Genomic DNA, 13,027 nt, shown 5'->3' with positions numbered 1-13,027 from the left:
TTGGTTTGCAGGTCTATAGGCTGTAGTTTCTTCCAGTATATTTCCACTAGGAGAGGGGAGGCCAATGGGAAAATAATGAGTTTAAAATAGAACTTAACTTTATATGAAGCTTTTGAGAATATGTGTCTGAGGCCATCTAAAGTATAACCATCACTGAGCGACCCAAGTTTGTATTGATTCTTCTATTCTGTAGCTGTGTGACACTAGGAAACTGTTTTAACTCTGTCAAGCCTCAGGTTCATCATCTATAAAATGGAAATTTCGGCATCTAATTTAAAACATTGATGTAAAATATAGGTGTCGTGATATACTTGGGGATGTTTTATAAACTATAAGCCATTCAGCTTGTAAATAGTTCTAAGAAAAGGATGATGTATCATTTATCTCCATTCACCCAGCACTTATGTACCCTTGGAACCTAGCACAGAGTCTAGTATAAAGTAAGTAATTGCTGGCTGAAATTAACATGAATAAGTAGTTTTAAATCTCCACATTTCTGTTGATTTTAAATAATTTGGTGACTGTCTTGCTTTGGGCTACGTGATCTCTTGACTTCATCTAACTTATAGATTTTAAGTATTGAGAATAAAATAGTTTGTGGGCTTAGGAACATTGTTATAATAATAGCCATATAATAATAAGTAATAATAACCATATAATAAACCATACTAACAAACAAACATAGATCAAATGGTGGAAATGGAGATTGTTGCCCAGGGACAAAGCAAGTGTAATCAACACAAACTAGTTTCTTCCAGGGATGGTTACATGCTAGCTGCCCTGAGACCGATAGCCAAAACACGTATTCTCAAAAACCTTCGTGGAAAGATAAGGTCTATTTATTTTAAATTCATTGTTTTCTCAAATGGGCTTGGAAGCCCATTAGAATTGCACTGGCATCTGTTCAGCATTGCAGGGCATGTCAGAAGCCCAAGGGGAGAATGTAGGGAGCATGTTCCACCTTGTGAGGGGTCAGGGGCAGATGGTGATGGCACAACCTTGGGCCTATTTCTGCCGTAAATGACTGAAATGTTGGACTAAGTGATCCCAAGACACTGTTGGAGTACAGTCTCTCTAGGAGTCTGAAAGTAGTAATAATTTGATTGTTCAAGGCTCATGAATTGGCATCATTTGGAGTACATCTGTCATGGACTTTTGCACTTTGGAAGGAAATGAAAGACAATACTAAATTAATTTTAAATATCTTGGGAAAATGGATTATTTTTGTTTGTTTCTGAGCTCTGTTTTATTTATTGAAAAGCCTATTGTGGTTGAATTTCCTTCTCTAATATAAATGTGCAACTCTTTTATTATTTGTGATAATTTGTGCCTGGAATGTTTCAGTTTAGAGAAAATGAGATGGTGGCATTACCACTTTCTCTCTCAAACCAGTGACATTGATTGGGCCTTATGCCAAGGGGTTGGGGCGGCAGATGTAATCATGAATTTGTGGTCTCTGCAGAGTAGATAAGGCTTCTGAGCCACGTGGAAACTAAACTTACCAAAGAACCTTAGTGGTTACCCTTCCAGATGTTCACCTGTAAATAGTAGAGGTGTTATTTTCAATATCAGATGTATAGATAAGTGCATGGATTGTCTTTTCTGTCCAGATACCCATTTGGTGGATAAATTCCATTTCTAGGTCTGGCAATCTGTCCTATAGCTCCCTTTAAACTTTCCTGGAGAAAATCTACTGAAATGATTAAATTCATGATAGCTTTTATTCTTGGCTAAGGACTTGCCTCTCCTCTGGGGCTGAACAGGCTTAGGTTGTCATGCGAGTTTATACAGTATATAGTTTGTTGTCAAATATTTATCTCTGTCTAACAATGAAATGTCGTGAAATGCAGTTTCTTTTTAGCTGAATAAATCAATGAGAGAAAGAGAAATAACTTCTTATTTAGCCAATTTTTAATCAATATTTTCATGAAAGGCTGAAATGTTAACTGAATCCTGGCTTTTGTCATTTGAAATGTAATTTGTGTGTTTAAGAATTTATGTGCACATCATGGTTTGGGCTTCATGTTCATAAAGGAAAATTGATTTATAGGAGCAAACAATTGCAGGAGTAAAAGCAATGCCAGAATTGAATGTGAGTCAATTATTTAAGGCAAATGGGGCCTTAATCACCACAGCAATAGAGAAATCTCAAATTCAATTATACCATGGCTTTTCGTGCTTTAATTTGTGGTCATTTTTGTATCTCTTCTTACAGAGGCCTTTGAAATTGTTGTTCGCCATGCCAAGAACTACACCAACGCCATGTTCAAGAATAACTACCCGACCCTGACTCCACAAGCTTTTGAGTTTGTGGGTGAATTTTTCACAGATGTGTCACTCTACATCCTGGGTTCTGACATCAACGTGGATGACATGGTCAATGAATTGTTTGACAGCCTGTTTCCGGTCATCTATACCCAGCTAATGAACCCCGGTCTGCCCGAGTCAGCCTTTGACATCAACGAGTGCCTCCGAGGAGCAAGACGTGACCTGAAAGTGTTCGGTAACTTCCCTAAGCTGATTATGACCCAGGTTTCCAAGTCACTGCAGGTCACTAGGATCTTCCTTCAGGCCCTGAATCTTGGAATCGAAGTGATCAACACAACCGATCACCTCAAGTTCAGTAAGGACTGTGGCCGAATGCTCACCAGAATGTGGTACTGCTCTTACTGCCAGGGACTGATGATGGTGAAGCCTTGTGGTGGCTATTGCAATGTGGTCATGCAAGGCTGTATGGCAGGGGTGGTGGAGATTGACAAGTACTGGAGAGAATACATCCTGTCTCTCGAAGAACTTGTGAATGGCATGTACAGAATCTATGACATGGAGAATGTACTGCTTGGTCTCTTTTCGACAATCCATGACTCCATCCAGTATGTCCAGAAAAATGGAGGAAAGCTGACTACCACCGTGAGTACCAGTCTACAGCTGTCAGAGTAATTTGGCTTTATTAGGGTGGGGTAGGCTGGCCAGCAACAGGTATTGCTGGAGAAAAATGAAAACAAAAATTAGGAGTAGGCATGGATGATGGATAGACTGAATGAACTCGCAGAGCTGGACAGAACATTAGAGTACAGGCTAGAAACTCAAAAAACCTGGCTTTGAATTTAAATTCCGCCTATTTCCTTGCTGTGGAACAGCAAGGGGAGAGTCATTTTAGCTTTATGAGCTTCATTTTTATGATTTGTAAAATATAGATAAAATATTTTCTACTTGGGGATGGGCATTGTGGCTCAGTGAGTTAAGCCACCACTTGGGATGTCCACATTCCATATTGGAGTGCTGGTTTTGAGTCTAGACTATTCTGCTTCCAATCCAGCTTCCTGCTAATGCTCCTGGGAGGCAGCAGATGATGAGTTCCTGCCACCCATGTGGAATACCTGGATGGAGTTCTGGGCCGCTGGCTTCAGCCTGGCCTATTTCTGGATGTTGCAGGCATTTGAGGGAGTGAACCAGTGGATGGAAGGTCTCTTTCTCTCTGTGTCTCCCCCTCTGTCACTCTTTCACATAAATAAATAAACCAATAAACTTTTAAAAGATTTTTTTTCTTAAGAGGAATGTGTTAAAGCCGTTAATGTGTGTCTGGCACGTGGTAAGTCTTCAGTAAATGTTAGCTACTGTTACCATTATTGTCTGTTATCATAATCCTCATAACAACCCTATGAGGTTGGAGCTATTATCTCCATTTTATAAATGAGGAAACTGAACTGGGTGAAATTACGACTTGCCCAGGTATAGTAAGTAGAAGAGTCAGAATTCAGAAACTGATCAGGTCTGCCTGTAATTTAGTTATCATGGATTTTTCTGATTCTGATTTCACGCATGTGCTCTTAATCGTGTTTATCACATGAGCCTTTTGAGTAATGACTTTATTAAAAATACTTTTATTTATTTGAAAGGCAGAAAGAGAAAGAGAGAGAGAGAGAGAGAGAGAGAATGAATTTTCATCCACTGGCTCACTCCCCAAATAGCTGCAATGGCCAGGGCTGGGCCAGGCCAAAGCCAAGAGCTTTCTCCAGGTCTCCCACGTGGGTACAGGGGCCCAAGTACTTAGGCATCTTCCACTGCTTTCGCAGGTGCATTATCAGCAAGCTGGCTTGGAAGTGGAGCAGCCAGACTCTAACCAGCACCCATGTGGGATGCCGGCACTGCAGGTGGAGGTTTAACCTTCTATGCCACAGTGCTGGCCCCTTGAGTAATGATTCTGAGCACTGGATACGCATCTAGAACCCACTAAGTAAATCTACACAAGAACATAAGCAAGGCAAAACATGCATGTTCCCTAATGGTTGTGTTTGCACACATGATTAAACCACTGTAGACCTGATGGGATTTGTGATGCGGGAGGGGCAGTTCTGTAAGTGGGGCAGCTTGGTTTCTGTCACACATTATTAGAGACCTACAAGTTTTCTCGGCACCCTCTTCCACTGCAGATCAGAACATACAGCCGAGGGCCAGGAGCCAGATCCCCCTGAGATAGTGACTGATTCCTGAATCTTGCTAGCTTTGTACGAGGAGGTACTTTGTTGAGCTCCTACTGCCCCTCAGTTGCTCTGCTGGCTAGTTCACATAACACTATTTCACAGTAACCATGAGATAGGACCTCATAAAGTCCCCATTCTACACATAATAACTACTTTGCCGCCCATAGGAAAGCTACTTAGGTGGGAGGAGCTAGGATTCAAATCTAGGCTTGCTTGGCTTGGTTGACTCACATCCTTAACAGTGCAGCTGCTGTGTGCTCTGAGCTGTTGCTTATCCAGAATGCAGAGGGATGATTGGGCCAGTGAGCCTTGTCTGAAAACTCTGGCTGTTCAAAATGATAGGGGTAATTGGTTTCTTCAGTGAATGCGACTAGGAAAGAGGATAGAAATGATGCAAGCCTCGACCTGGCTACTTAGGGAACTGCTCTAATTGCCCAGTTCACAGTCTCAGCTGTTTCAAATACATTTGCTTAGAAAATATTTTATAATAAAATGAATAGAAATATTTTATCCAACAATGGTCTTCTCCAAGGGCTAATCATTCCCTTGACTGCTTTTTAATTTGAGGTCAGGTTCTAGGACCTTATGCAAAAGTAAATCTCACAGAATTAGAAAAACAAAAAGTACATTCAGTGTTCCTTCACTTAAAAAAACTGACTGATGAACCACTATGTGTCAGACACAAAGCAAGAGTTGCAGAGGTGAGGAAATGTCTTCAGGAAGAGGAAACATAAGGAGACAATATTGAAGACAGCATTTGTGAGTGTTTAAAGATTGCCTCTCATATCTGTTACTTGGCAGCAACATGACTGGTGTTGAAAACATGTGTCCTCCTTGGGTGCTTTTAAACCCAAAAAGTCAGATGGGAAGTTGGCAAGGAATTAAATGCACAGCTCTGATCAGGTGTTAGGCATGATGGTTTATTTGGTAAACATTTTTTAGGCATCTGCTTGTGCATGGCACTTTATGAGGTGCTGGCTATTCAGAACTACCCAAGACATAGTTAAGTCTTGAAAATGTCACAGTCTGGTTGGCAGACAGATGTGTAACTGAATAAATTTCACCATGGCGAGCTTCTGACTGCAATGTGAATGTCGGAAGGGCCGTGAGAGATTAGCTAGCCCAATCCCACTGATTTTCAAATGAAAAAATAAAGTTCAGGGAGGCTTGCCCAAAGTGCTGTAATTAATGGGAGTGCCAGAAGTAGAAACCAGGGTGTTCTTCTGCTGCAATCTAATCATCTTTCTGCCCTACCTGTCTGTCCCCCATTAGACCTTTCCAGACTTTTGCTCTACAGGTTTCATGAGAATTTTTGCAAAGACAGAGTGAGCTGAAATAAATTGAATCTTTAGGTTTCTGAACCTGCTACCTCTTAGGTATGTGTGTGCATGCACTTGCCTGCACAGCACACTTGCATTTGTGCAAGGGGAGTGCATCTCATGTCATTATCATTCAGGAAGAAAGGGCCTTGGCTGTCAAGAGGTGCTCAGTGATGCAGTCCCTTTCTGTTTTGGCCATTAAGGGCCTGATTGCTCCCAGCTCCCAGCTGCTTATGAGAGTGTGAGTCTGCCACCCCCAGGGAATGCCTGAGCTAAACCAGAAAGCATATGTCAACTCTGCCTTGTTCCTGTTTTATGATCACCGAGTCTAAGTAATATGTACGAAATGGTGGGGGAAGGGGGGGAGGATCATGGGCAAGGTGCGACCCTGCGTATATTCTGTATGGGCCCGAAAGGGGCTGAGCCATTTATGGGGGTGCTGAGTAGACTGAACAACTCTGTTTATGTTAACAAAGCCACAGAATGCCCCAAAGCAAAAGCTGATTTAAAACTAAAGCTTTAATGAGATTCTGCTGTAGCACCCTCACCTTCCTGTTGTGGTAAAACATGAAAACCCTGCCAGGCAGTTGCACTTGTGGTTTAGTTTGAGTCAGCGACTTCTTGGAAAAATATGTCCTTCTGAGCTCTGTTGGCAGAGCCCTTTTAGCGAGTTAGAAGATGTGCTTTGAGGTCACTGTCACTCGGGGATGCTGCCTGTTTGTTTTGGTGACTACCATCCACATCAGATTTTGAAGGCCCTTATGATCTTCTTAGTAGCTGTGCACTGTTACATGTTTACATCTACGATTTGTTAGTGCCTTACTTCCCCCTAGGGTCGTTCTCACTACTGCAGGCTACTAAGTGTGAATGTTGGGGCGTTGTTGCTGGTAGTCCACCTGCAGGTGGTAAGCTTACAGTTCCCAAATTTGGCTCATCATCATCATCATCATTATCAGAGCAACTTGTTAAACAGATTCCTGAGTGTACCCAGCAGATTCTGGTACACAGGTTTGTGGGGAGACGAGAGAATCTGTCATTTACAAAGTGCCACAGTTGATTCTCATGTTTCCTTGAGAGAAAATCCATTTTCCTTGTTTGGAAGATAAAGAAAATAAGGGCCAGAGATTGGGAGTGAATGGCCTAAATTCCACTGGTTGGTAGTGGAAACATAGGACCTCAGACTCTTTTTTTTTTCTTTCTTTTTTGTTATTTTTTAAAATTTTATTTGTTATACAAGTTTCATGTATCTCATATATACAGAATTAGGAACAAAGTGATATAAATTTTTTTAAAGATTTATTTGTAGGTCAGAGTTGCAGAGAGAGAGGGATCTTCCATCTGCTGGTTCATTCCCCCAGGTGACCACAATGGCCAATACTGGGGCAGGCTGAAGCCACGAGCCAGAAGCTTCATCCAGGTCTTGCACATGGGTGGCAGGGGCCCAAGCACTTGGACCATCTTCTGCTGCCTTTCCCAGGTGCATTAGCAGGAGCTGGATCAGAAGTTGAACAGCCGGGACATAGTCTGGTGCCCATATGGAATTCCGGTGTCACAGGCAGTGGCTTTACCTGCTATGCCACTATCCCGGCCCCTCAAAATCTTTTTTTAAATTAATTAATTAATTTGAAAGGCAGAGTTACAGAGAGGGAGGGAAAGACAGAGAGATCTACTATTTGCTGTTTAACTCCCCATATGGCTACAAGGGCTGGGACTGGGCCAGGCTGAAGCCAGGAGCCTGGAATTTCATTCAGGTTTCCCACATGGGTAGTAGGGCCCAAGTACCTGGGCCATCTTCCACTGCATTCCCAGGTCATTAGCAGGGAGCTGGATTGGAAGTAGAGCAGCAGGGATGTGAACCAGCACTCATATGGGGTGTTGGCATTGCAGGCAGTGGCTTAACCTGCCACAATGCCAGCCCCAATCTCTAATTCTTGATCTGTAAAATGGGTGTGATATAAGGGGATTAAATGAAATGATGGGTTCAGGAACATGACAAATACTTGCTAAAGTCATTCCAGAATTCTTTCATGCTGTTCCAAGTTCCAAATGGACAATGGGGATTTCTTAAAATTATTTTTAAGTGTCAAGATCTTGTAATACATTTTAATCCAAAGAAAGTGAATAGGAGTAGTGTGTGAAAATGTGTGTGTGTGCACGTGCATGTGTGTGTAGGAGGGAAGAGGAAGGAAGGAAAGAAATTTTGTACTGAAAAGTCCAAGAAAATATTAATGAGGGATTGTAAATAGATCCATTTTGATTCTTCATATACATTTTCAAACTGGGATAAATATGTTGGCTGCAAGTGAGAATTGAGTGGAACTTTAATAGTACTTAGGTGAAAATACCATTAGTTTATGTGTACATTATTCAATTTCACATCTTATACCTTGAAGCAACTACAGATACATACAGTTTCCAATACATATGTTTTCTGCATTGTGAATACTACTGCTTCTTTTTAAAATATAACTACTGGAGGCTGGCATTGTGGTGTAGCAGGTAGCCTGTGACACTGGAATCCCATATGGCAACAGTTCCAGTCCTGGCTGCTCCACCCCAGATCAGCTTCCTGGTAATGACTTTGGAAAAAGCAGTGGAAAATCACCCAAGTGTTTGGGCCCCTGCACACACATGGGAGACCTGGATTAAGATCCTGACTCCTGGCTTCAGCCTGGCCGAGCCCTGACCATTGCAACCATCTGGGAAGACAACCAGTAGATGGAAGATTAATGTCCTTTCTCCCTCTCCCCTGCCTCTGCCTCTGCCTCTGTCTCTGTCTTTCCCTCTGTCTCTGTCTCTCCCTTTGTCTCTCCCTCTGTCTCTTCTGTCTCTCTCTCTGTCTCTCCCTCTGTCTCTCTCTCTTTCAAAATAAATAAATCTTTAAAACAATAAAGTATAACTTGCTATTCCAAAAACTGTATTGATTGGCGCTGCCATATCCCAATGTATGTACTATGTGCATACCTAGTTCACGTTTCTTGTATAATTCATGCATTTATTTCTTAAAAGATTTATTTGAAAGGCAGAGTTACAGAGAGAGGGGGGGAAGACAGATCTCAGCATTTCTCAACATTAGTGCTTCCTCTCAGAGTTTCATTATCTTGTCTTGTTATATGCTTCACTTAATGTTTTTGCAAAATTGCACCCTTTTCTACCTCCACTCTCTCTCCATTTTTTTCTTCATTGTGAAGTTCATTTTAGCACTATCTGAAAGAGTATTCATTTACTGGAACATCTGTTGAGCATCTAATTGTGGAGGCACTATGATGGACACTGAGGGTTGCAGGGAGTGGAAAGGGGACCACGATTCTGTCGCTGCTGTCAGAGATTGCTGGGTTAGTAGATGGCAGACCTAGCACTCAAATTCGGCTCTGACTCCCAAGCTCATGCTCTTAACCATTACTCTATATTGCTCTCCTCTCTCATATAGTCCCACTCTCTCTCCACCAGAATCTTCATTCCCCAAACACGAGCTAAATAGATTTTTATTGTGTTATTTAATATCCTGTATTACTCCCTCCTGTTTTTCCAGCTGCATGATCAGTTTTTGAATTCATTCTCCCTCCTTAGAGACTTTTGCTCTAGTATTTCCCCGTGAAGTACTAAAAACCATGAAGATTTTTCATCTTCGTAACACTTAAAGGCACCGAGTAGTTTTTAGGTGAGGGGGATGTTTGTGCAGGTGATGGAAGATGCAGTCGCGCAGGCGGCTGACTTTGCCGAGAAGCGATGCGAGCAGAGCCGATGGTGAAGAATAGGTTATCTTCTAGTTGCAGTGTTGAGTATCTGCTCATTGGACTGATACGGTGTTTATTTTTTTTAAATGCATCTGCCTTTGATTCCAGACATTCAGAGGACATCCAGATCTCTGATATAGACTTTGTTTAGTTAACATTGCCTAGTGCGAACCTAACATACTGTGGTATCCAGGTACATCCATTTCCTTTGCTAGGATTTCTGAAGATAGCGCCAAAGACAGTATTTATTTAGGTGTGCTAGGAAGCTCTGGGGAAAATTCTCTGTTGATGCTCAATAATAATTCACTCTATCAAATTCTTATATTTGGCTGTCAGCGTGAGTGACTATAACTCATCAGAATTTCCAAGATTAGCCTCACCTTCCTCTCCGCTTTTGAAGGCCGAGGTTATTTCTCAGGTGTCAGAATGTCAGTGTCTTTCTCCTTGTGCTATCACCTTGGGCTTTCATTTTTTAGTCTCAGATAGAGATACCTTGTCTGAATTCATGCATGCTGCTTTCAGTACCAAGTGATTGGAAAGTGATAAGAACAAGTAAATGGCTCACTACCTAATTAGTGTCTCAGGTCTGCATCTAGAACTGCAGGGAGTGACATTGTGTATGTGAGATCCATTTCTGGAAAGACAAAAATGTTTACAGGCTGCTGTCCATTTTTTCAATTCACTATGCAAGCAGCCAAGCAGCTTTCATGATTTTGTGGAGGAAAGATACTTTAAAAAAATACAAAAGAGGGGGCAACGTTGTGTTGCAAGGGGTTAAGTGTCCCTGTGTCCCTGGCACCCCCTATGGGCACCAGTACATGCCCTGGCTGTTCCACTTCCGATCCAGCTCCCTGCTAATGTACCTGGGAAAGCAGCAGCAGATGGCCTAAGTGCTTGGGTCCCTGCAACCCTCATGGGAGACCCAGATGGATTTCCAGACTCCTGGCTTCATCCTGGCCCAGCCCTGGCCATCCCAGCCGTCTGGGAGTCTTTCTCTCTCCCTCTCCCTCTCCCTCTCCCTCTCCCTCCCTCTCACCCTCCCTCCCTCCTTTTCTCCCTTCTTTTGTAACTCTGCCTTTGAAATAAATCTTGAAAAAAGAAAAAGTGGCACTGCTTTGGGGAGCAAAAGGTTCATTTCAGGGCAAGTTTCAAAAAGTGGTCATACAAGAAAGCTTTTAAAAATGTTTAACCCTGAAATTGTGTGTGTATGTATGTATATACACACACATATATACATACACACACATATAATGGCTCATATGAGGCAATGTGGTGGTCTCTTGTTTTTTAAAGATGTATTTATTTATTTGAAAGGCAGAATTCAAGAGAGGCAGAGAGAGAGAGAGAGAGAGAGGTCTTTCATCTGCTGGTTCACTCCCCAAATGGCCACAACGGCTGGAGCTGTGCAGATCTGAAGGCAGGAGCCAGGAGCCTCCTCTGGGCCTCCCACATGGGTGCAGGGACCAAAGGACCTGGGACATCTTGTACTGCTTTTCTCAGGGCATAGCAGAGAGCTGGATGGGAAGTGGGGCAGCCGGGACTTGAACCGGTGCCCATATGGGATGCTGGCACTGCAGGCAGTGGCTTCACCCTCTATGGCACAGTGCCGGACCCATGTGGTGGGCTCTTGACTCTTCTAGAATTGCTTGCCTTTGCCTTGGCAATAAGTGGCAGTATGATGACTAGTTGCTTACATGTTGAGTCTTTAGAAAGAAGTTGTATCTCTTTTCTGTGGTCAATGGACTAATGTGGCAGAAGCACATCCTCAAGAACTGTGAAAGATCTTAAGTTTTTTTTTTTAACCATAATTGTAAATTAATGTTAGACTGCCCCACTTTGCTGGATGCTAGTTAAAAGTAGAAGACTCTTGGGTCAGAGATAAAGGGCCATTTGTTTTTTGGCAGTAATCACAGTAGCCCAATCCCCAATCCCCAATTCCCAGAGGCTAAGACAAAAAAGGGTTGGGTGACTCCTGCACACGACAGCAAGTTACATTATAGGAGACGAACTCTGCGAAAGCAAAGTTTTTATAATTGGTTGTAAGGCCACCTGCCCTTTTCTCTGAAGGGAAACACTGTCTTTGTCTTCCATGGCTATTTCAAACAAAGGGCACTCAATGCGTGTGATCGCAAGACAGGCAAAAGTACCAGAGGTCCGTGGAAAATTGTCTTCTTACTCATGGCTCCCCACCCTTGATGGCTCTAAGAAAGTCTCAAATTGAAATGCATTTGGAAGGTCAGACAAGGACATTAGTGGTTAGTAGAACACAATTAGCAATCTCGCCTTGGCCAAAAGGCGGGGCTGTGTGCCACCTGTTGGAAGGTAGCAGACAACACAAGCAAAGACAGAACAGGAGCTGTTTGCTCAGCTCTTCAGAGACTGCTTTACAAAGAAAGTATCAAAGGAGCACTTGATTGTGGTCTCTCATTAGGAGTAAACTCTGCTACTTGGGGCCTCCAGCTATAACTCTATTTCTCTCTCTCTCTCAGTCTCTAAGCTATCGTTTCCTTTCTTGCTTGTTCAAGCTGTGGAGTTGAAAGTTCTGTGTTGCTAAGTGACTTGGCTGAAGGCAGTTTTCTCTTTTATTACACTTCTAAGGTGAAGAATGTGATAACCACAGGGCAGTAAGCAGATGCTTATTCACGTCTGCTGGGAGTGACTTGGAGCACTGATTCATCCTCCGAGAATAATTCAGAAAAGTTCGGAAGTCAAAGATATTTGCCCAAGTGGGCGGAAGTCCAGGAAGACCTCCCTATGACCTGATACTCTGAGAACCTGTGTGCTCCCAGGACAACAGCGAGGAAGTCTAAAAGACTAGGTTATATTTTGTTTGTTTTACTTTGGGTGGCCAGAGAATTAGAGTACAATGAAAGTACCCCCTTATGTAGTGAGGGCAGAAAACCCCTGGATGCTTGCTCTTTTCATTGCAAAAGCTGAGCTGCCTCAGAAAAGATCCGATTCCTTTTTCCCTACTTGAAATATGGTTGTCTTGGCAAATGTAGTGAGAGGCATTCACTCGCAATAGCTCCGCAGGTAACCTTGGCTCACTCGCTTCTTCTGTTGGTGCATTTGGCTGTCTTGCTTGGGTCTCTGGCCTAGAATGCTCCTAACACGGGCCATTCCTTGAAAAGATCAGTCCTCCCACTCTCACGTACAAACCGCAAAACACGTTTTGAAGGCCACAGACACATTTTTAATGAAGTTGCGCTGTGACTGAAGTCATTTCTTCAAGGGGAGGGAGGGGATTTAATATTTGTTGTAATAAAGAGTCGCACAGAAGACCAAGTTGAAGGAATTCTGGGCCGATATCTTCCAGTGTGTTGCAGCTTTTGTAAGCTAGAGTATCAACTTCACCATTGGCAACAGGCACATTTGCTGAGTGCTGCGCACCGCACTGGGTCTGGACTAGTTTACCATTCCTTTCCTAGCTGGGAGAATGTTAATGGGGTAAAACAAATAACCTTTGTGTTGGTGAAAGTGCAGATTT

General features: G+C 42.7%; 1 protein-coding gene across 2 annotated transcripts in view; it reads left to right on the top strand.

Annotated features, from left to right (window-relative positions):
• The window catches only part of GPC3 (glypican 3), a 450,311-nt gene that overhangs the window by 227,153 nt on the left and 210,131 nt on the right, over nucleotides 1-13,027 (top strand). For both annotated transcript variants that reach the window (XM_002720303.6, XM_089324361.1), the window contains exon 3: nucleotides 2,216-2,910. In XM_002720303.6, the coding sequence (XP_002720349.1) occupies nucleotides 2,216-2,910 (695 nt within the window). The remainder of the gene's footprint in view (nucleotides 1-2,215; nucleotides 2,911-13,027) is intronic.

Source organism: Oryctolagus cuniculus, chromosome X, assembly GCF_051225735.1.
Source record: "Oryctolagus cuniculus isolate XC-2025 breed Fujian yellow rabbit chromosome X, ASM5122573v1, whole genome shotgun sequence".
Classification (NCBI taxonomy): domain Eukaryota; kingdom Metazoa; phylum Chordata; class Mammalia; order Lagomorpha; family Leporidae; genus Oryctolagus; species Oryctolagus cuniculus.
Note: the sequence above shows the minus strand (reverse complement) of the source record. Positions and strands in the feature narration are given on the sequence as shown.